Source organism: Aotus nancymaae, unplaced genomic scaffold (genome assembly GCF_030222135.1).
Source record: "Aotus nancymaae isolate 86718 unplaced genomic scaffold, 86718_ANA_hifiasm-v0.15.2.pri h1tg000089l, whole genome shotgun sequence".
NCBI classification, from domain to species: Eukaryota; Metazoa; Chordata; class Mammalia; order Primates; family Aotidae; genus Aotus; species Aotus nancymaae.
In genome coordinates this window covers 20973319-20998684 of record NW_026988504.1, presented here as the reverse complement: position 1 = coordinate 20998684, position 25366 = coordinate 20973319, and the positions used below count along the sequence as shown (strand labels likewise).

Here is a 25366-nt window from a genome sequence, read left to right as displayed (position 1 = left end):
CTCCTGAGCATCTAGGATTACAGGCACCTGCCACCATGCCTGGCTAATTTTTGTATTTTTAGTTTGTAGTTTATGTTTTTAGTTTCACCATGCTGGCTAGGCTGGTCTTGAATTCCTGACCTCAAGTGATCTGCCCGCCTCAGCCTCCCAAAGTGCTGGGATTACAGGCAAGAGCCACTGCACCCAGCTATCCTAACACTTAGATCCCATCCTGCCCAATCTTTGCTCTCTTGCTTCTTGGCACACTGCCCATAAGCCTCTCATGGGTCACTTAAAAAGCAAAAATCTCATAATTCTACTTTCTTTTAATTCTACTCTTTAATTATTTTAACTCATTTCAAACTAGCACCCTTTTCTCTCTTCTCTTTATTACCAAATCTCTCAAGTCTCCCTTCTTTGCCTTCCATATTCTCATCCTATGGCTATCTTCAATCATTCTTTGAAATCCTTTCCAGCAGCCACTTTACTGTAATTGCTATCTTCAAAATCACCAATAACTAACTGCCAAATTCAATGGCACCTCCTTCTCTGCAGCATTCACTTTTTCATTTGTTTCTCTTGCTGTCTTCCTCATCTGTTAATATCATCATTATCCTTTCAAGTCATTAATTACAAGATTCCAGGGTCATTCTTCCCTTCATTGCCTATCCCCAGAATGCACACATAAACAATCAAGGGTCTAACTCTACTGCACTGTCACTTGGATGTGACCCCTCCCTTCCAGCCTTACAACCATAACCTAGTTCAGCCATATCATCTCTCCTAAAAAACTACAATAGTATAATTGATGTCCTTGGTTCTAACTTCTGTTCTCCTCCAATTCAGCCTTCCCTCTGCCACCAGACATGACCCGAAACCAAAAATATGATTCCTAAGTAATAAAGCCCAAACTCCTTAGCATGCCACTCACAGCCCCCTATGCAACAAGATCCCTCTTTAACTTATTTTTCTGCATCATCTACCTCAATACCCCACCCAGACCCCATGTGCTTCACATTCCAAACTCCATTCCTTCACTCACACCATTCCTTTTGCCTGAATTCCCTATTTCAAACCCCTTCTACCTGTGAAAATCTTTCCCACCTTGCAAAGCCAAGTTTATGAAACTCCCTGGTTCCTAGTAAGATTGAATATCTCCTTTATTTGTGCTTCTTCAGCAGTCAGTACTATTTATTACAAGCTGCCTTACACTAGACTTATTTAAGTACCATGTCTTCCTCACAAGATTCTAAGTTCTGATTCTCCTGCACTACTCGGGGAATATACAATAAATGTTAAATGAGCTCTTATGTCATTTTTGAGACATATTTCATGGAACATAAAATTAGGCCATATGCGGTGGCTCACGCCTGTAATGCTAGCACTTTGGGAGGCCAACATGGGTGGATCACCTGAGGTCAGGGGTTCAAGACCAGGCTGGCAAACATGGCGATACCCTGTCTCTAATAAAAATACAAAAATTAGCCAGGCATGGTGATGTATGCCTGTAATCCCAGCTGCTCAGGAGGCTGAGGCAGAATTGCTTGAACCTAGGAGTTGGAGGCTGCAGTGAGCTGAGATCATGCCACTGCACTCCGGTCTGGGCAACACAGTGAGACTCTGTCTCCCCCCACCAAAAAAAAAAAAAATCATTTACAAGTGTATACTTGGGTGGTTTTTGGTTTTTGGAGGGTTTTGAGAGACAGGGACATGCTCTGTCACTCAGGCTGGAGCACAGTGGTGCAATAGTAGTCACTGTAACCTCAAATTCATAGGCTCAAGTGATCTTCCCACCTCAGCCTCCCAAGTGGCTAGGACTCCAGACACATACCACCATATCCAGATAATTAAAAAAAAAAAATTGTTTTGTAGAGACAAGGTCTTGCTGCATTGCCCAGGCTGGCCTTGAACTCCTGGCCTCAATTGATCTTCCTATCTTGGTCTCCCAAAGTGGGATTATAGGCATGAGCCACTGCCCCCAGCCTTTGAGTGGTTTTTAGTATAGTCACTATGTTGCACAACCATAACCACTATCTAATTCCGGAACAATCCCATCACCCCAAAAAGAAACTCTGTATCTACTAGCAGTTAAGTCTCAATTCATCCCTTCTTTCATTCCTTCTCAACCACTAATCTACTTTCTATCTCTATGAATTTGCTTACTGTGGGCATTTCATGTAAATAGAATCATATAATTTGTCATCTTTGTGACTGGATTTTCACTTAGCATAATGTTTTCAAGGTTCACGCTGTAGCATGTAACAGTATTTCTTTCTTTTTTTTTTTTTTTTGAGACAGAGTCTCACTCCGTCACTATGGCTTAAGTGCAATTGCTCGATCTCGGCTCACTGCAGCCTTTGCCTCCCAGGTTCAAGCGATTCTTCTGCCTCCACCTCCTGAGTAGCTGAGACTACAAGTATGTGCTACCATGCCCGGCTAATTTTTGTATTTTTAGTAGAGACAGGGTTTCACCATGTTGGCATGATGGTCTCAATCTCCTCACCTCGTGATCCACTGGCCTCAGCCTCCCAAAGTGCTGGAATTACAGGTATGAGCCACCATGCCCAGCCAGTATGTCATTCTTTTTATTTATTTATTTATTTATTTAGAGACTGGGTCTATGTTGCCCAGGCTATTTATTTATTTATTTTGAGACTGGGTCTATGTTGCCAAGCTATCTATCTATCTATTTATTTGAGACTGGGTCTACGTTGCCCAGGCTGGTCTTGAACATGGCCTCCTAAAGCAATGGGATTACAGTTGCGAGCTACTCCACCTGGCTTCATTCCTTTTCATGGCTGGATAAGATTTCACTGTATGGATATACCACATTTTGTTTATCATTTCATCAGCTGATGAACATTCGGGTTGTTCCACTTTTTGGCTACAATGAATAATGCTACATGTTAATGTATGTACAAGTTAATCTATGAACATATGTTTTCAATTCTCTTGGGTCTACACCCAGGAGAATTGCTGGGTCATCCTATATTTAGTTTTTTGAGGAGCTGTAAAACTGTTACACAGTAGCTGCATCATTTTACATTCCCATCAGCAATGAGGGCTCCAGTTTCTCTACTTCCTTACCAAAACTTGTTACTGTCTTAAAAAAAAAAAAGTATGGTCATCCTAGAGGGTGTAAAGTGTTCTCTCTCATCATGGTTTTGATTTGTAATTCCCCACAGACTATGATGTTGAGCATCCCATCATGTGCTTATAGGTCATTTGTTCATCTTCTTTGGAGAAATGTGTTCAAATGCTTTGCTAAGTTTTAAATTGCATTGTCTTACTTTTGTTGAGTTGAAAGGGTTCTTTGCATATTCTGGATATAAACCATATATATAGAATATGTATACTTATCAGAGATATAATTTGCAAATATTTTCCCCTATTCTGTGAGTTGTTTTCATTCTATCGTGTCCTTTGATGCATGAAAGTTTTTAACTTTAATGAAGTCCAGTTTATCTACTTTTTCCTTTGACTACTTGTGCTTTTGTGGTATATCTTTAAAAATCACCATCACCATTTAATCCAAGTTCATATGGATTTTCACCTATGTTTCCTTCTAAATAGGTCTTTGATCCATTCTGAATCAATTTTTATATGTGGTATGAGGTAGGGATCCAAATTCATTTTTTACATGTAGATATTGTTGCCCCAACAACATTTGTTGAAAAGATTATTCTTTCCCCAGTTAATGATCTTGGAACCCTGGCCAAAATCCACTGACCATAAATGTATGGGTTTATTTCTGAACTCTAAATTGTATTCCATTAATTTATATGACTCTCCTTATGCCAGTGACATGCCATCTTGTTTACTGTAGTTTTGTAGTAAGTTTTGAAATCAGGAAGTATGAGTCCTAGAATTTTGTTATTTTTCAAGATTATTGTGGCAAATATGGCTCTGCAATTCCATAAGAATTGTAAGATCAGGTTGTCCATTCCTGGGAAAAAGATAGTTGAACTGTAACAGGGATTGCCTTAAATTTGTAGATAAATCTAGGTAGCACTACTGTCTTAACATATTAAGTCTTCCAAGCCATGAACACAGGACATCTTTCATTTTATTTAGATCTCTGATTTCTTTCAACATGTTTTCTGTGTTTTAGAGTAAAAGTCTTAAACTTTTTTGGTTAACTTTATTCATAAGTATTTTATTCCTTCTGATGTTATTATAAATAGAATTTTTTATATTTCATTTTCAGAGTATCCATAGTATACAGGAGTGCAACTGATTTTTAGATAATTATCTTGTATCTGGCAACTTTGCTGAACTTATTTATTAGTTCCTGTATTTTTTTGGTAAATTCTTTAGGATTTTTTACATATAAGATCATGTCATCTGTAAATAGTTTTCTTTCTTTCTGATATAAATGCTTTTTCTTTTTCTTGCTTAACTGTCCCACCTAGAACTGCCAACAGAGTGTTGAATAGGAGTGGTGAGAGCATCTTTGTCTTGTTTCTGATCTTAAGGGGGAAAGCTTTTAGTCTTCAACCATTAAGTATGATGTTAGCTGTGAGTTTTTCTGTTAGTCGGATTTTGTTAAACTGAATTTTGACAGTGCCAACTCAAAAGGTTGCTCTGAGAATCTAATAAGAAAAGATCTGTGAAAGTGTTTTCAAAACTGTAAAATACTGTCTAATTTCAAGATCTTCTTATTCAGTGAGCTGGTATTCTTATTCTGAAAAGTTTCAGAGTAGTGTTGTTAAATGAATCAAAATGCTTCTGAAGTGCTTTTAATTTCCAACATTCTGACAAAGCTTTTGCACATAGGTTGTTTAGAAAGGGAAAGAAAAAGGAAAAAATCTTTGGAGAAGGAATCAGAACAAAGATCCAAGGCCTAGAGCCTCTCCCCTGTTCCAACAAGGGAATGCCAGCCCAGTAAGATGCAGGATGTTCAGGAAAGCAAAAAGGAGAAATGCAAAAGCAGGCAAGAGGTAGCATGGTACAGAGGAACAAACATGGGATTTAATGGAAAAAGACAATTGAGATTCCAGTTGTTTAGAAACAACTGAAAAAAACAGTGAGGCTGGGTATGGTGCCTTAAACCTATAATCTCAACACTTTGGGAGACCAAGGAGGGAGAATCACTTGAGGCCAGGAGTTCAAGTCCAGCCTGGGCAACATAGTGAGACCCAAACTCTACAAAAAAAAGAGAGAGAGAAAAGAAAATTAGCCTTGCTTGGTGGCACAAACCAGTAGTCCTAGTTATTCAGGGGCTGAGAGGAGAGGTTTGAGCCCAGAAGGTCAAGGCTACAGTGAGCCTTGATCATGCCAATGTACTTAAGCCTGGGTGACAAAGTGATATCCTACCTCAAAAAAAAAAAGAAAAAGAAAAAAGAAAAAAGAAACAGTGAGACACCTGAGACTATTAGACGGTCTAGTAAACCACATCTTCAATGCTGCATGATCTACTGACTTACATCCATAAGGCCACACTATACTTACCTAAATTGTTGATGCTACTTTAGTCAGTATAACACAGCATGTTAATAATTTATGATGTGTCCTTAACATTGAGAGGTTTCTCATTTAATAAATTCAGCTTACTAATAAATATAAACACAATAAAATAGTATTTACCTATTTTATTATTTAGAAATAACTGAGTAGAAATAATATTTACAAATAATTGAGTAAAAATTGGCTGTTGGAAAGCAAAAAGAAATAACTAGCTGACTTTTTTTCCATAGAACAAATATTTAACAAATATCTATAATGTCCCAGGCACTGTGCTAGGTGCAAGAGATGCTCAAATTAACAAAGCAGTGAATACTTTTTATATTTTTGAACACTGAACAGGAATAAAATATGTATAAAATATAGGTAATACATAAAACATCATAAACCTACCCAGTTTAAGAACATTATTTAAGTCAAGTTTTCACTGAAGAAAAACATAAATACAGAAAAGTGCATACATTGAATGTGTTTGGCTCAATGAATTTCTACAAACTGAACACACCCAGGGTAACCAATGCTAAGAGGACATTACCAGCATCCCATACTGCCTGCTCCTAGTCACCAGCCCTCTACTCTCAGCCACAGATAATCACTATCTTAATTTGTGTCATCAGAGATAGAAATCATGAATAGAAATATATTCACTCCTCCTACCCCCAGGAGAGTAAATGCTGGGTCATGGGCATCATGCCCATGCTCAGTTTTAGGGAATTCTGCTAGTTTTCCAAAGAGGTTGTGCTCATGCATTTTCATCAGTTCCAGCTGCTGCACATCCTCACCACCACTTAGAATTGTCATGACAGGCTAGGTGTGGGGGCTCAAGCCTATAACACCAGCACTTTCAGAGGCCAAGGTGGGTGGGATCACTTGAGATCAGGAATTTGAGACCAGCCTGGCCAACATGGCAAGACCCCATCTCTACTAAAATATCAAAATTAGCTGGGCATGGTGGCAGGTGCCTGTAATCTCAGCTACTCGGGAGGCTGGGGCAGAGGCTGCAGTGAGCCAGGATCGTGCCACTACACTCCAGCCTGCATGAAAGAGCAAGACTCTGTCTCAAAAAAAAAAAAAAAAAGACAAAACAAAACCCAGAATTGTCATGACAATGTGTTCTTAATTTAACTTTCTGGTGGGTATGTAGTAATATCTCCCTGAGGTTTTAACTTGTATTTCTCTGATGACTAATGAGGTTGAGCATTTAACATACGTTACAGATACATTCTTTGTGAAACCCGTTTGAATCCTTTGTTCATTTTTCTATTGTCTTTCTGTCCTTTCTCTTTATTCTTGTAGTTCTTTACATATTTCAGATACAAGTCCCAGACAAATACATGTAATTCAAATACTTTCTCCCACTCTCTTCTTTCTCTCTCAATGGTGTCTACTATGGAGTGAAATGTACACCCCTCCCCCACTGCCCCCCAATTTCATTAGTTGAGGCACTTCCCCCACCCCAACTATTTTGGAGATAGGGACTTTGGGAGATAATTAAGGTTAAATGAGGTCATAAGCATAGGGCCCTAATCTGACAGGACTGTGGCCTTGTAAGAAAAGGAAGAGGGGAGAGGGAGAGAGGTAGAGAGAAAAGGAGAGGGGGAGAGGGGGAGAGGGGGAAAGGGGGAGAGGGGGAGGGAGGAGGGGGGATATCTTGCTGTCTCTCTGCCACACAGACACACCACAAGAAGGCTGTGTGCAAGCCAGGAAGGCAGCGCTCACCAAAACCCAGTCATACTGGCACCCTGGTCTCAAACTTCCAGTTTCCAGAACTGTGAGAAAACAAATTTCTCTTAAGCCACCAAGTCCATACTGTTGTGTTATGACAGCCTTAGAAGACAGTGTCTTTTGATGAAATCCAATTAATCAAATTTTTCTTTTGTATTTAGTGCTTTTTGTATTCTGTTTAAGAAGTCTTCACCTGTCTCCAATTTTTCTGCCATTTTTCTGCCATTAATTTCTAACTTGCCTGCATTGTGGTCAGATATTATACAGAGATCTGCACCTTGGATGTGGTGTTCAATACTCAATTATTAATATTGTTAATATTAAGTCTTCTAAATTAATGCAGTGCAAAAGTACTTTCTGTGCTGTCCAATACAGCAGTCATTGGCCACATGTCACTAGTAAGCATTTGAAAAGCAGCTACTGAAACCAAGAAACCGGATTTTTAATTTAATTTACTTTAATTTACAGCTGTAATTGTTTTATCTTTTTAATTTATCAATTACTGAGAGAGTTTTGAAACTCCCCACCATGGTAGATTTGTCTATTTCATCTTATAATTTTGTCATTTTGTCCTTTGTATATTGAGGCAATGATTAGGTTCATACAAGTTTGGAACTGTTTTAACCTTTATGGATAAACAAACCTTTTCTCATTGTTGAGGGATCTATCTCTAGTTATCATTTTTGTTTGAAAGCTCATATTGTCTGAGGCTAATATAGTTTATCTCCCTTTTGGTCAGAATTTTCCTGATAGACTTTTTCTATCCTTTTGCTTTCTATCTTTCTACATTCATATGTATTGGCCATCTCTCTTGAAAATTATAGCTGAAAAAAATGAATAAAAAAAATTTTTTAAAGAAAATTATAGCTGAATTTTATGTTGTTTCAGTAAGTCTGTTTGCTTATTATTATTATTATTATTATTATTATTATTTTGAGATGGAGTCTCACTCTGTTCCCCAGGCTGGAGTGCAGTGGCATGATCTTGGCTCACTGCAACCTCCACCTCCTGGGTTCAAGTGATTCTCCTGCTTCAGACTCCCAAGTAGCTGACATTACAGGTGTACACTACCACACCCCGCTAATTTTTGTATTTTTAGTAGAGGCAGGGTTTCACCATGTTGGCCAGGCTAGTCTCAAACTCCTGATCTCAGATGATCCACCCACCTCAGCCTCTTAAAGTGCTGGGATTACAGGTGTGAGCCACTGCACCAAGGCTGCTTGCTTTTAAATAATCCAATATGACATTCTTTGTCTGAATGAAGCATTCAGTCCACATATATTTGATTTGATTTCTATATTTTATTTTCACTTCATCTTTATCTGACCTTTCTGTTTTTCACTTTTCTTGCCTTTTAAAAATTATTTTTCCGCTATAAATTATTCCTATTTCTATTATTTTAGTACTCTGAAAATACTAATACACATACCTATCAAAATCTAAAGTTAATTTAATAGCTTTACCTTTCTCTTCAACAGTATAAAGATCATAAAATACTTTAATCACTTTTGATTTAGAAGCTGTTGTCATTTAGTTCTATTTTTAAAATCTCCACATACATCGTTTTATAAAGCCAACATTTATTTCAATATATCCACAGATTTACAATTATCTTTACTCTCCAATCCTTCCTAAATCTCAGACCTTACATAAGTGGTCACTTTTTTCTTTTTTAGCCTTCAAGAAATTGATCCAAATTTCTACTAGTAGGGAAGGTTTGATGGTTACAATGTTCAGTGTTTGTTTTAAAGTGTCTGATTTTGCCCCCATTCTTCACAAGATATACAATTCTTGGTTGACAATTATTTTCTCTATATGCATATGGAAAATATTATTCTCCGTCTTATGGCTTTCACTATTATAGTCAGGAAATTAGCTAACAGCCCGAATATCTATTGAAGGTAATATCTTTTTTCTCTGACAGCTTTTAAGATCTCTCTATGATATTATGTAGTTTCTTTTAAAAATGTTTAGGTGTGAATTTCTTTTCTTTTTACTCTTTCTGGGATTTTTTCACTTCCTAAATTTGTGGGTTGCTTTTCATCAGCTCTCTGTCATTATCTCTTCAAATATTGCCTTTGCCTCATTCTTTTCCATGCCCCTGCTCCCCTACTCCTGGAATTCTAACTGGACTGAACCTTCTTACTCTACCCTCTTGTATTCTCTTAACTCTTTCATTACTTTTCATTTTCTTGCCTCTATACTGCACTAATTTTTTCAGATCCACTTTACTAAATCTTTCTTTAGTTATGTCTAATCTGTTATTAAATTTGTATACTGGTCATTTTTGTATACTTGCTCCTATTTAAAATTCTCTTTTCTATAAGCATATTAAATACATGTATTTATAATCTGTGTCTGCTAACTCCAATATGTGAAGTCTTTTCAGGTTTTTATTCTGCTCTTTATTGTTTCTGCTTGCTCTCATTCATTGAGTCATATTTCTTTCTGCATTTTGTGAATGTAAGTTCATATTTCTTACGGCTTTATGTTCAGGAATTTTCTAAATCCTAAAATCAAGATGGGTTCTCCCTAGAAGCTTTGTATTTGCTGCTTTTTAGGCATTCTTAGGCATTTTAAAGCATTGTCACTCTTGTACCACTTTTATATTTAATTATTGGCTTAAGATTTTCATACCAACCAGGTAATATAAAATCAGGATTCAAACCTGCATGAAGGTCAGCTTGCGGGTAAACCTTCTCAGGGAATTTCTGTACCCTTCCCATCACCACCGAAGTCTGAGGCAGGAAATGTTCCTTGCCGATCCTTGGACAAGGGAAGTTATTACTAGTTCTCGCTTATTATGTTTAGCCCCTTAGAGTACTATCTTTACCAGGAGAGATGGGACCTTCTACCAGAAAACTACCAACTTTTATCTTCTGTTCTCTGAGCTTCTTGAAGCACAAGCACAAGTTAACTAGGTTTTTTAAGTAATGTCATTTGCAAATAATGTCTTCAAGGCAAAAGTACTTGGCTTACATCTCTGGGTTTTCACCTTCACATAGTTTTTGGCCTGATTATTCCTTATTTTCAGCCAGCTATCTCCAGGCATGTAAGGTTTTTCTTTAAAAAAATATTTTATCTGCCAGGAATGGTCACCTGTAATCCCAGCACTTTGAGAGGCCTAAGTAGAAGAACTGCTTGAGCCCAGAAGTTCAAGACCAGCCTGGGCAACATGGCAAGACCTCCACAAAAAATTTAAAAAAAAAAAAAAAAAGTAGCTGGACATGGTGGTGTGCACCCATGGTCCCAGCTACTCAGGAGGATGAGGTGGAAGGATTGCTTCAGCTGAACAGGTTGAGGTTGCAGTCAGCCATGTTCATACCTCTGCACTCCGGCCTGTGTAACAGAGCAAGACCCTGTTCCCCATTCAAAAAAAAAAAAAAAAAAATTAGAATTTTAAATTGTGTATTTGGGAAGGTCAGTCAGGGTACCTACTCCACTACACTGCAGGAAAATAGCTATGCTTTCTACTTAAAAGTCTGAAAATTGGATATAGATTAAGGTATTAATGGGAAGAAGATGATAACCTTGAAACCTATCAATAACAAGGTGGAGTATACATTTGGAAAGAAATCTGGAAAAAATATCTTCAACAATTTTTAAGGAACTAATTTGGAAAGCTCAAAATGCTAAGTGAATGCTTTGCAACTTTAACATATGTCAGAATCACCTGGAGAATTTATTGAAAGAGAATGCTAAGCCCTATCCCCAGGGTTTCTCAATTAGTCAACCTGAAGTGGGAACTGAGAATCTGCTTTTCTAACAAGTTCTCAGATAATTCTAATTTGCTGTTCTCAGAACCCACTATCAGAATCATTGTACTAAGAGAAATAAACTTCATAAAAACAGGAACACCAATGGTTTCATTTCATTACCTTCTACAAAAGAAGAGAAGAAATGTAGGGAAATGAGATTTCAATAACACTCTTGGTCCATCTCATCATTTAACATAATTAAGTTAATTTGGCGATTGATAAGTACTAAATTTATTGAAAGGCTATGTATAAAAAAGTTATCAGACTCAATATCTGCAGGTGAAGAAAAAGGACTGGAGTGCCGGAGCTGTTTAAAGCTAGCTCTATAATACTAATGATTTAAATAATAGAATAAACAACATTATTTAAAGTATTCAATATTTTGGCAGAGAATATAATATCAAAATACAAACTACAGACGTTGTCAGAAGTGATTTACTAAGATGTTCAGAAACAAATGTCTTGTTCAATCATTCAAGAATCATAATATCCCCATGCCAGGCTCTATTCTCAGCAATGGGAACTGTCTGCTACCATCTCACAAAATTCATTTTTTTGAATGAAAAATAATTCATTATTTTTCTCTAGGAGAAAAACAGGATAATTAAATTTAAAAATTTAACACAGAGGTTCACTGGAAAACTCAGAATTAGTGATAATTGTTACTTTCATTGCTTGTCAAACCACCTACAAAAATGTGCATTTATCAGCACATAACACTAAAAACACTTTACAATTTTTTTAAAAACCCAACAATGAAACCCTAAAAGTCTTTATCATGTGGTGATTTTTAAAAGAAATAAACCTTGCATTTCAAAAATGACATTTCTTTTTTTTTTTTTTGAGACGGAGTTTCGCTCTTGATACCCAGGCTGGAGTGCAATGGCGCGATCTCGGCTCACCGCAACCTCCGCCTCCTGGGTTCAGGCAATTCTCCTGCCTCAGCCTCCTGAGTAGCTGGGATTACAGGCACGCGCCACCGTGCCCAGCTAATTTTTTGTATTAGTAGAGACGGGGTTTCACCATGTTGACCAGGATGGTCTCGATCTCTTGACCTCGTGATCCACCCGCCTCGGCCTCCCAAAGTGCTGGGATTACAGGCTTGAGCCACCGCGCCCGGCCCAAAAATGACATTTCTTATCTGAAATTAACAATTTTTCCTTTTCCTCCTCCACCAAGATCTATATGGCTAGTGCAAATCCATCAGACTTTAGCACTTCATTCTGAATTTAGCAAAAGACCAAAATATCTTGCATTACTCATAAACAGCTGATGCTAATTTATTTGGTTTCAAATCTATAGAGCACAAGTTGTGAGAAATTAACTTTCAGCTTAAAGTCAAAGAAAAGGAGACCGGGTTCTTAAAGTTATTCAGCTGAATTTTACTGAAGTGCTCTTTGTGTCTGCCCTTATAAAATATAAGAAGAAAAATGTAGGTCAAAATTAATAGTGGTAGGTTAATTTTTTATTTATTTTTATTTATTTTTATTTTTAGAAACAGTCTCACTCTGTTGCCCAGGCTGAAGTGCAGTGGCACAATCTTACTTCACTGCAACCTCCACCTCTTGGATTCAAGCTGATTCTTGTGCCTCAGCCTCCCTAGTAGCTGGGATTACAGGCCTGTGCTACCATGCCAGCTGATTTTTGTATTTTTAGTAGAGATGGGGTTTCGCCATGTTGTCCATGCTGGCCTTGAACTCCTGGCTTCAGGTGGTGCAGCCTCAGCCTCCCAAAGTGCTGGGACAGTGTGCCAGGCCAAAGTATCCTTTTTTTTTTTTTTTTTTTTTTTTTTAAAGAAGATGCTTTTTAAAAAGCATCCTTTTTTTTTTTTTAAGAGAATGCCTTTAAAAAGGTATCAAAAAGTATCCTTTTTTAAAGAGGATTACTTTAAAAAAGTATCTTTCTTTAAAGAGGATACTTTTTAAAAAGTATCCCTTTTTAAGAGGATACCTTTTAAAAAGTATCCTCTTTTTTTTTTTTTTTTGAGACGGAGTCTGGCTCTTGTTACCCAGGCTGGAGTGCAATGGCGCGATCTCGGCTCACCGCAACCTCTGCCTCCTGGGTTCAGGCAATTCTCCTGCCTCAGCCTCCTGAGTAGCTGGGATTACAGGCACGCGCCACCGTGCCCAGCTAATTTTTTTGTATTAATAGAGACGGGGTTTCACAATGTTGACCAGGATGGTCTCGATCTCTCGACCTCGTGATCCACCTGCCTCGGCCTCCCAAAGTGCTGGGATTACAGGCTTGAGCCACCGCGCCCGGCCAAAAGTATCCTCTTTTAAACAACTTAAGTTGTTTAAGAATTCCCAGAATTCATATGGAAAAGTTGTTCCCAGAATTCATTTGGAAAAGAGCCAAGAAATGCCAAATTAAGAAAGGTAATGAAGGGGTGCCCTATGAAATAACAAGAACAATTTTAAAGCTACAGCAATTAAAACAGTGTTATTGATGCACATATGGACAAACAGAATTATGAAACAGAACAGAGACAACACTGAGACCCACATGTACATGGGAACTGGTTATACTACAGAGATAGCATTGCAAATCAGTAGAGGAGAAAGATGGACCCAATAAATTATATTGAGACAACCGGTTATACATATGGAAAAGATAAAAATTAGTTCATAATTTACACCAAACACAAAAATAAATTCCTGATGAATTAATCACCAAAATGTGCAAAGCAAAATTTTGAAACTTTTATAAGAAAATGATTTCAGAGTGAAGAAAGATTTCTTGAAAAACACATAAAAGCACAAATCATCAAGGTAAAAAAAAAAATGGATACTTATAACTATATAATTTAAACCTAAAACTCTATAAACAACACGAAAAGACCATCGCTGTCTGGGAGAAGCTATTTACAACAAAGGATTAGAATCCAAAGCATACCCTACCCCTCAAAAAAGGGAAAATTCTATCCATCAATAAAAATACAAAGACCAACAGAAAAAAATGAGCAAATATACAAAGGTAATTCACAGATGGGGAAATCCCAATGACCAATTTGAAAATGCTTAATCTCACTAGTAATGAGGAAAACATGCAAACCTAAACAATAGTTTTATACCTATATTGTAAAAATTAAAATGTCAGCAATATTAAGTGTTGGAGAGGATATAAATAACAGGTACTCATATACTGTTAGTGACAGTATAAACTGGCATAACTACGTAAAGATGAGTAAGACTTATCACCCAGCAATTCTACCTCTGGACATATATGCCAACTCTTACATACATACGCATGGAGACATATACGGTCATGTGTTGCTTAATGACAGGGATATATTCTGAGAAACATGTCACTAGGTGATTTCATCGTTATGTGAATATCATAGAGTGTACTTACACAAACATAGATGGTATAGCTTATTGCTCCTAGACTACAAACTTGTACAGCATGTTACAGCACCAAATGCTGTAGGCAACTGTATCATAATGGTAAGTAATTGTGTACTGAAACATACGTAAGGTAGAGTAAATATATGGCATTATAATTTTATGGGATAACCTTCCTTCTGCAGTCCATCACTGACCAAAATATCGTTAATGTGGGAATGGCACTTGACTAAAATAATGTACACTCCAGGAAAAATAAAAGTGGAAACTGCCTAAATGTCCTTTAATAAGAAAACAGATAATTGTGGTGTAGTCACAAAATAGAATACTACAGAGTAGCTAATCATAACTAATTGGCTCACTATATATCAACAGAACTAAATTTCAAAACTATTTTAAGTGAAAAATGTAGGTTGCAGAAGGAAAGATGTAGCATAAAACCATTATATACATTTTAAAGACACACAAGGCAATATATTGTTTATGAGCATAAACATACATGGATATAGACAGAATCTATACCAACTTCAGGACAGTGGTTACTTCTGGGAAAGGCCAGTGGACTCTGCCAGGTGTGGTGGGTCCCACCCATAACCACAGCTACTCAGGAGGCTGAGGTGGGAGGATCAGTTGAGGCCAGGAGTTGACACTAGCCTGAGCAACACAGCAAGACCCTAGCTCTAAAAAAAAATTTAAAAACTTAGCCAGGTGTGGCAGCACACTTCTGCTAGTCCAAGTTACTCTGGAGGCTGAGGCAGGAAGACTGCTCGAGCCCAGGAGTGTGAAGCTGCAGTGAACTATGACTGAGCCACTGCACTCCAGCCCGGGCCACCAAGTGAGACTAAGTCTCTAAAAAAAATTAAAAATAAAAAAAATAAAAAGGAAGCAATACAAAGGAGATTCAATTGGATCTGTAATGATAAATATCTGAAGCAGATATTATAATATGTTAACATTTCTTAAACCTGAGTGGTAATCACATGAATAATATGTTATTCACTGTACTTTTCATCATGTTTGAAATCTCTTAACGTGTGCAAGAGTTAGGCCAGGTGCGGTGACTCATGCCTGTAATCCCAGCACTTTGGGAGGCCGAGGCGGGTAGATCACAAGGTCAGGAGATCGAGACCATCTGGCAAACATGGTGAAACCCCGTCTCTACTAAACATACGAAAATTAGCCGGGCATGGTGGCACGTGCCTGTAGTCCCAGCTACTCGGGAGGCTGAGGCGGGAGCATCGCTTGAACCAAGGAGGCGGCGGGTTGAAGTGAGCCGAGATCACCAACACTGCACTCCAGTCTAGGCAACAGAGCAAAACTCTCTCAAAAAAAAAGTGTGCACGAATTATACTCATTCAAAACTACAGGGCTTCCAGAAACAGTTATATCTACACAAGGAATATTTAGTTTTCACTATTAAAAAAAATAAGTTGGAAATTAGGAGTTTAAATCACTAGGAAACTGAAATCAGTATAAGGTAGCTCTCAGAGCTCCATTAAGGGTATCAGTACCAAAATATAAAAGAGTATTTCACTGAGAGATTTTCATTTAAAATACCACAGCCAGAGTATAGATGCTTTAAAAAGCATTACAGCAAGTGCTTAGTGTATTGCCCAATACAGGTATTTGCAAGGGTTCACTCTTCTGCCAATTCCAGAATTTTCAATGATAAGATAACATACATTACCTTATACTTTTGCACAACTTAAATATTTGAAAAAAGAATAACTCCATCCTATACATAAATTCCTCTGGGTCAGAAAAAAGCAGCTATCTAATGGTCCTTTAAATAATTGTTTTGTTTCCTAAAATTCATTGCATTTGAAGATACTTTTAAAAATATCTACTAAAAAGTGATATACAAAACCAGTAACTACTGCATATAAGACTGCAGAAAGTTGATACGCTTTGGACAAACTTTCATTTACGAAATGGACTACCAAACACCTTACAGTATTTGTTTTGATTTGTGGTACTGCACATGAGCGACCCCAATTTACAGCTTAAGTTCCAAAGTTTAATCGGAAAGTTTATTTGGTAATGATGTCATTCACCCACAAAATGTTATAAATGGCCAGATTTCTAAACAAAGGCTACAAAAGCTTCTGATATTGATACTGATACTGAATATTTTGGCCTGCCCTAGTCAAAACACTGGATTCCACAAATTTTACCTCTGGCATCTTTCCATACCCCTTTCAACTCCTAAGCAAGTTCTCCTATTTCACATTATCTTCCTCACATCTCTGCACAACAGATTACCTTGACTAGGTTTAAGGACTTACGAAGAAAGAGATCCACTGGTTTTATTTGCATTAAAGTATGTATATTTTCAGAAAGGGACTGCTGACTCTCCAGTGATTGAGATTTCTGGCAATTTTAAAAGATGAGCATACAAAACAGTTCAGGCACTGTGGAAAACTTTTCTCTTTTACTTTTCCAGTAGTGGGAAGGTAGTGGTATCTTCTGATGACCTAGAAACTACATACTGAATAACATCACACGTTTTATTCTTCAGCCAATTTCCCAGATATACTAAATATGGTGCTTCGTTGGTCAGAGAAAGCAGACAAGACATACAAGTTACTAATGCTATCAACAGCAACAATCAGTAACAAAAAAATCCTTCAATTACATGGCAAATATAAATCCCATTTACAAGAGGATGTCAGAATATCAAAATTAACCAAACCAAAAGTAGTAAGAATTCAAAATAAACTGTCTCCCACAAAAAGGAAATATAAAACCCATTAAGAGTATTGCAACAGCCAGGCATGGTGGCTCACACCTGTAATCTCAGCAGTTTGGGAGGCTGAGGCAGGTGGATCACTTGAGGTCAGGAGTTTGAGACCTGCCTGGCCAACATGGTGAAACCCCATCTCTACTAAAAATAGAAAAATTACCCGGGTGTGGCAGCCTCTAGGGAGGCTGAGGCAGGAGAATTTCTTGAACCCAGAGGGTGGAGGTTGCAGTGAGCCAAGACTGCACCACTGCACTCCAGCCTGGGAAATAGAGCAAGACTTCGTCTCAAAAAAAAAGAAAAAGAGTACTGCAGCAGGCTGGGCACAGTGGCTCATGCCTGTAATCCCAGAACTTTGGAAGGCCAAGGCAGGTGAATCACCCAAGGTTAGGAGTTCAAGAACAGCCTGACCAACATGGTCAAACTCCATCTCTACTAAACACAAAAAAAATTAGCCGGGAGTGGTGGCATGTGCCTGTAATCCCAGCTACTTGGAAGGCTGAGGCAGAAGAATCACTTGAACCTGGGAGGCAGAGGATGCAGTGAGCCAAGATTTTTTGCACTCCAGCCTGGGCAACAAGAGTGAAACTCCATCTCAAAAAAAAAGAGTATTGCAACAAAAAAAACATTTGATAAAATTCTACATCCCTTCATGATAAAAACCCTTAACAAACTAGACATAGAAGGAATACATCTCAATATAATAAATATAATAAATATAAATATACATCTCAATATAATAAAGTCTATATACAACAAACCCAGAGATAACATCATACTGAATGATGTTATCTCTGGGTTTAGAAGAAAGTTGAAATCTTTCTTCTAAAAGCTGGAATGAGGCAGGGATGCCCACTTTCACCACTCCTATTCACCACAGTACTGGAAATCTTAGCCAGAACTGAGAAAGAAATGAAAGGCATCCAAATTGGACAAGAGAAAGTCAAATTGTCTCTTTGCTGATTATGTATCTGTAAGTTTAGAAAACTTTTAAATCAGTAGCATTTCTATACACCAATAATGATCTAGGCAAGAAATTAAGAAGACAATCCCATTTCAATAGCTACCCCAAAACAAACAAAAACCTAGGAATACAGTTAACGAATGAGGTAAAAAAAATCTCTACAAGGAAAACTACAAAACACTGATGAAAGAAAATAAATAGAAAAAAAATCCTATGCTTGTGGGAAAAAAAATCAGTATAATTAAAATGACCATATCGCCAAAGCAATCTACAGATTCAATGAAATCCCTATCAAAATACCAACGTCATTCTTCACAAAATTAGAAAAAAATCAATCCTAAAATTCATATGAGACCAAAAAAGGAAAAAGAAAAAAGTCCAAACAGCCAAACCAAACCTGAGCAAAAAGAACAAAGCTGCAGACATCACATTACCTGACTTCAAGATATATTATAAGTCTATAGTAAACAAAACAGCACGGTACTGGTATAAAAATAGACACATAGATCAATGGAACAGAATAGAGAACCCAGAAATAAAACCACATAATTATAGACAACTGATCTTTAACAAAGCTGACGAGAACTCACATTGGGCAAAGGACACCATCTTCAATAAATGATGCTGGGAAAACTGCATGGCCTCATGCAGAAGTGTGAAACTGGACCCCGACCTCTCACCATAAACAAAAATCAACTCAAAGTGGAGTGTAGACTTTAAGACCCAAAACTATAAAAATACTATAAGAAAATCTAGGGAAAACACTCCTGGACATTGGTGTAAACAAAGAGTTTAACGATGAAGACTTCAAAAGCACAAGCAACAAAAAGAAAACTAAAATGAGACTTCAGTAAACTAAAAAGCTTGTGCATAGCAGAAGAAATAATCAACAGAATAAAGAGAAAACCTGTTGAATGGGAGAAAATATCTGCAAAGTTTTCATCCAACAGGGGACTGATATCCAGAATATACAAGGAATTCAAACAACTCGAAAGGAAAATGACAAATAATCCCATTAAAAAAGAAGACATACAATGGCCAATGGGTACATGAAAAAATGTTCCACATCACTATCAGAAAAATGCAAATCAAAACCACAGTGAGATATCATCTTACCCAGTCAGAATGGCTATTATTAAAAAGACAAAAAATAACAGATGTTGGTGAGGATGCAGAGAAAAGGGAACTCTCATGTACACTGTCTGTGGGAACATAAACTAGTATAACCACTAAGGAACCCTGTATGGAGATTTCTCAAAGCTAAAAATAGAATTACCTTCAATCCAGCAATCCTACTGCTGGGTTATCTATACAAAGGAAAAGAAGTCAATGTATCAAAAGGATAGCTGCACTTGCATGTTTATTGCAGTACTATCACAATAGCAAAAATATGGAATCAGCCACCTGAATGTCCATCCATGGATGAATGGATAAAGCAGATGTGGTACATGTACACAATGGAATACTATTCAGCCTTAAAAAAAAATGAAATCATATAACTTGCAGCAACATGGATGGAACTGGAGGTCATTCTCTTAAGTGAAATAAGCCAGGCACACAAAGACAAATATTGCATGTTTTCACTTACATGTGGGAGCTAGCTACAAAATTTGAACACATGGAGGTAGAGAGTGGAAAAACAGATGAGAGACTGGGAAGGGGGAGTAAGGGAGGTGGAGGCTGAAGAGAAGTGGGTTAAAAGGTAAAAAGATCCAGTGAGGTAGGAGGAATAAATTCAATGTTTGATAGCTAAGTAGGATGACTATACTTAATATATTGTACTCATGTACCCTGACTTGATCACTACACATTATACACATGTAAAAATTTTTTCATGTACTCCAAAATATACACAAATTTTTAAAAAGTATTGCAACAAGGCGAACTGTTTGCTAAACATCACGAAGTAGTTACTAGAAAATAAAGGCTACCAGAAGAAATGATAGACAATCAGATAGGCCAAAGTTGTTCAGATTTTCCAAAAGGTAGACGATAGTTTCTGAACATTACTATGTCCAAAAAGTTCTAGATGATGGGGTAAATCTAGTCTTCATTACACCCTTGCAACTAAATTGGTGAACTAGGTAACAGTACCAGACTGATCAGAATTCAAATCTTGACTCTGCTTCTTGCTATGTGAACCTGGCAAGTTACTAAATCAATCCCTCTCCCCGCTCTGTAAAACACAAAGATAGTACTGCCTACTTTGTAGGGTTGTTTTGTTGGGATTAAATGAGCTACATTTGTACTTAAGCAACAGTACCCAAGTGTATCAAGTACCAGTCTAGAGGTGGGTCACTGGCAGCATGCTTAAAGGTTATTTCTGACCCTGTCTTATTCTATCCTTTACCAGTAACTCAAATGTAGAAACAGAAGTCATGATTAAACCTACAGAATTAACAAAACTGGAAGAGACAGCTACTATGTTTCCTAACAAGAAAGAATTAAGAATCCAGATTACCTCAACAAATAGCAGACATGCCGTGACCTAAAAAATGAATTGTAGAAGGATAAGATCTTGGTTTAGGTTCAATAAAACTGCTCTAAACCTAGACTGGAGCTAGGGAGCTGATTTTAAAAGAACATGAGTTTTCATTGACTACAAGCTCAGTATGAGCCAAGAATGTGATTTACTGTAGAAAAAAAAAAGCTAATACAACTTTATCTGTTATGAATAATGGTAATGTCCATCTCAAGAGAATAATAGCTCAAGTACATTCTTCTCTGATCACTGTGTTCTACTCTCGGCACATTTTAGAAGAAAGGGTTTGGAATATGAAATATGCTAGGAATTGGGGGATGTTTGACTTGCAAATCAGAAAATCTGAGGAGCTATGTAACCTGTCTTCAAGTAAATGATTAGCTTGAGTAGCTATCACATGGAAAAAGAATTGTGTTTAGTTCCATATTGCTTTAAACAGCAGAAATAGTAACTATGTGTAAAAGTTACATGGAACTCCAGAGAACAAGACCTAACACAGCTGTATGACATTATGGATAAGCTTTAGCTTAATATACCATCTATCACCAGTGTTCAGAGATTGATTCATTTTCAACAAAAATGTATCAAGTACGTAGGTCCCAGAAGGCACACAAAGCGCAGTTGATAATGAGTAAATAACTTGTATGCTCTCTGCTTTTCACAGAGATGAAGTGGTAGAAGCAAATAATAACACACACTCAAAGTTAACAAAAAGACAAATCTCTAAGGAGAGGAATACATTTCTTCAAGCGCATATAACAAAGGATCCTGACTTATAATGTGGGGTGAGAATAGGCCTCCCTTGAGTAGCTGAGTGATGTCTGAGTAGGAGGTAAATGTCTGGGGAAAGAAGATTATAAAGAAAGGAAATGCCAAATGCAAAGACCTTGTGGTAAGAGAAGCTACAGGTTCAAGGAATTGAAAGGCTTATTTACCATATAACCTGAGCACAGAGAGTAAGAGTGGAGAAAAGCAGGAGCAGAACAACAAAGAGCCTTGAAGGCCTCATTAAGGATTTGGTCTTCTCCCAAAAGTAAGGGGATGCTGTTGAGGAGGGGTTTAAGTACAAATGGGCTAGGGACGGAACAATCAATGTTGAGAATGAATTGGAGGTGGGCAGTATGCTCTAAGAAGACCACTTGGGAGGCCAGACACCATGGCTCACACCTGTAATCTCAGCACTTTGGGAGGCTGAAGCTGGTGAATCATCTGAGGTCAGGAGTTCAAGACCAACCTGGCCTACATGGTGAAAAATACTCTACTAAAAATACAAAAATTAGCTGGGCATGGTGGTGGGCACCTGTAATCCCAGCTACTCAGGAGGCTGAGACAGAAGAATGGCTTGAACCTGGGAGGTGGAGGTTGCAGTGAGCTGTCATGGCGCCATTGCACCCCAGCCTGGGTGACAAGAGCAAAACTCCATCTCAAAAAATAAAGAAGACTACTTGGGAACTTCCTGCAGTAGTCCAGACCAGAAATGATGGTAGTTTGGGAAAAGTAGGTAAAAATGAAGATGTGGACAGCTGGACAGACTGGAGATTTTTAGGTTAAAATGACAGAACCCATGTGACCAGTCCAGCTAGTCCAGTGGTGATTTGGATCTAGTTTAAAGCAACCATTCCCCCAAGCCAGTCTTTGGCCCTAATTAAATACCTTTATGAGGAGTAGGAGCAGAACTCTGACAACTTTTACCAGAAGGTAGGGCAGAGGACATGCTAAAAGAAGAGATACAAAGGGTGATCCACCCTCTCCCTCCCCCAGATTCCCAGCCTATATAACTGGATGGATGATGGTATCATTTAGTGAGCTATTCCTATCTCACTGGATAGGTGCAGATGGTCCCTGACTTACAAAGGTTTGACTTAACATTTTTCAACTTTACAACAGGGCGCAGGTGATAGGTATTCAGTAGAAACTGTACTTTGAGGACCTATACAACCATTCTGTTTTTCACTATCAGCACAGCAATAAATGACATGAGGTCTCCAACATTTTATAATACAGGTTTATGTAAGATGATTTTGCCCAACTGTAGGCTAATGTAAGTGTTCTGGGCATGTGTAAAGAAGGTAGGATAGGCTAAGCTACGATATTAGGTAAATCAGGTGTACTAAATGCATTTTCACCTTCTGATACTTTCAGCTTACAGTGGGTTTATTGGAAGGTAGCTCCATCGTTAAGTCGAGGAGCATCTGCACAAGTTAGGTGGGCTAAGATCCTGAGTTCAGAGTTGGACAAGCTGAGTTTCAGGGGCCTTGATTTTATTTTGTTTATTTATTATTATCATTATTATTTTGAGACAGAGTCTCGCTCTGTCACCCAGGCTGGAGTGCAGTGGCGTGATCTCGGCTCACCGCAACCTCCACCTCCCTGGTTCAAGCAATTCCCCTGCCTCAGCCTCCCTAGTGGCTGGGATTACAGGCACATGCCACCATGCCCAGCTAATTTTTTTTGTATTTTTAGTAGAGATAGGGTTTCACCATGTTGGCTAGACTGGTCTTGGACTCCTGCCTGACCTCAGGTGATCCACTCACCTCGGCCTCTAAAGTGCTGGGATTACAGGTGTGAGCCACCGCACCCAGCCCAGGGGCCTGGATTTTAAATAGACAGTTGGACGTATTAAACTGGAACTTAAAGGGCATATCTGGACTGGGGGTAAAATATTAAGAATCACTAGCATATAGACAGTTGTAGCTATGGGCTTAGAAGAAATTGAGCAGAAAATTTGAGAGTGAGAAGATGGCCTTTGAGGAAATACCAGCAATGGATAACAAAGTAGAGGAGGGTGAGTCTGCAAAAGAGAGGTCAGAGTCAAACCAGGAGTGAGGCATCCCAGAAGACACGGGAAGAGTGCTTTCCGTCAAGGAGGCCATGGTTAGCAACGTCGAACGCTGCTGAGACATCAAATAAGACAAGGATTGAAAAGTATCAAGTTGAGGGATAGGCTTCAGTGGGATGATGGGGCCGAAATCAGACTGCAGTAGGTTGAGGGGCGAGTAGGTGGTAAGCAAATGGAAGACAATAAATACAGACAACTCTATCAAATTTCCTGCTGTAAAGTGGGAAGGGAAAAGGTGACAGCTGTGGGGGTGGGAGAAGGGTTTGTTTTAAGATAGAGAAGCTTGATTATGTTAAGAAGGAGCAGGTGAATATACAGATAGAGTCTGAAATATTGGAAGGACTAGCCTTAAAAGGAGAGGCTATTGGGGAAAGGAAGCAAAAGAAGCCAAGCTAAATGACCTTTAAGGTCCCTTCTGACTCTAGAATCTCATGACCTACAAGTTCCTTTAGATAGGGCATTTGTATATATGCATAAATCTACGCAAACTTATTCAAATATTCTGTCATAACCGATCAGTCAAGCACATCCTTCGCCCCCCAGTGACGCAGTTAATGTCCTCGGGTTTATGACCAGTGTAATCTCTGGGCAGGACTCATGCCTTGACAGTTTTTTAGCTCAAGGCAGACTGCAGTACAGCACTCAACCAGCTCTATCCCTCCCAGCCAAACCCATCCTACCCAGGGATCCTAAAGGCTAAAGGAGGAAGTAAATGTAAAACCCTGAAACTACAGCATATCCTGCTGCATTCGAAGCGACTGTCATTCATAAAAACAAAACGTGACACCCCAAATCCATCCTCGCGCCAAGCTAAAGCCAATTCCTGCCTGACCCGACAGTTGACAGGTCCCTCAATGGCCGGGCTTTAACACTAAAAGTCATTGGCACCCCCTTCCTCTTTCCCAACAACCTTTTATTTGTGAAGAGCCAAACACCGGTTCCTGATGATCTTTCCCACACCCCTCGCCTCGAATGCAGCAGACGTGTTCCCCGCAGTTACTCCGGCGCCCCCTAAAAAGCCCTCGCAAGGGGGTGCGGAGAGACCCCCAGAGCCCGTCAGAAGGGGCTTCGGCGACCGCGACCCTGGGGTTGTGTGGAGGACGAGAGAAACAAGCCCCAAGGTACGGGAAAGGAGGATGAAGGGAGGCGCAGCAGACGCGGGTAACGAGGGGGTCATCTCCCCTCGAGGGGGGTGGAGTTGCTGAGGAGGGCTAATCCCCTGCTACCGCTCCCCTGCTCCCCTCAAGCCCTGCTCTGGCCTCGCGCCCCATTGCTAGGATTCACGCCCCCTCCCTTGGGGCCGCCCGGACCCCGGCGTGCCCGCGAGCCCGGCGCCCCTGCCTCGAGCCTGGGCTCCCTGACCGGCACTCACCCGGCCCGCCATCTTCGCCAACACGTCCGGCTCGGCCGCTGCAGCCCAGCGCTCAGCAGAGCCCGCCCCCGCCGCGCGCGCGTCCCCGCCGCCCGCCCTCGCGCAGGCGCGCACGTCCCCGGCCGCGTCCCCGGCGTCCTCGCTCCACAGGGCGCGCGCGGGCTGGACTGCCGCCGGGGGCGCGCGGGGCGGGCAGAGTGGCGGCGCCATTTTGGCTGCAGCTTCCTGCTTCCTGTCGGCTGCAGGGACACTTTTCGGCGGGTGACTTTGTTTTCAGCGTGGACGTCCGTCCGCCGCGCGGTCGGAGGCCGCTCCCCTGAGTCTCATCCCTCCTGGCCGTTCGCGCCGGAATTTGTCGCAAGGGCTTTGATGCTTCCGTTCACTTATCCCTTTGCCAGCTGCGGTTCGCCCCCGAATGACCATTTTGCTCTGTGCTTCCAGACTCACTTAAACGTGGTCTGGCCGGTGAGAGCGCCCGGCGCGGTCCCTGGCTTCCCCCAAAAAAGATCAGCTCTGTGGAGTTGGTTCTGGATTCAAATTCTCCATGAATTCAGACTTTTCTTTGTAGGCGTACTTCTTTTCAACCTGGCGTTGTCATCGTTGGCAGTTTTATGTGTAACCTGGAAAACTCAGTAATTCTTCAGATTTGAAAGTGAATTGTGATTATGTTTATACATTATTTTATTTTTATTATTATTTG

General features: G+C 39.4%; 1 protein-coding gene across 1 annotated transcript in view; it reads right to left on the bottom strand.

The window, feature by feature from the left end:
- NSF (N-ethylmaleimide sensitive factor, vesicle fusing ATPase) overlaps positions 1-24779 on the bottom strand; it is a 161602-nt gene extending 136823 nt beyond the window's left edge. The window contains exon 1 of the mRNA XM_064369291.1: positions 24667-24779. Within this exon, the coding sequence (XP_064225361.1) occupies positions 24667-24678 (12 nt within the window). The 5' untranslated portion in view covers positions 24679-24779. The remainder of the gene's footprint in view (positions 1-24666) is intronic.
- Between the last annotated feature and the right edge of the window lie 587 nt (positions 24780-25366).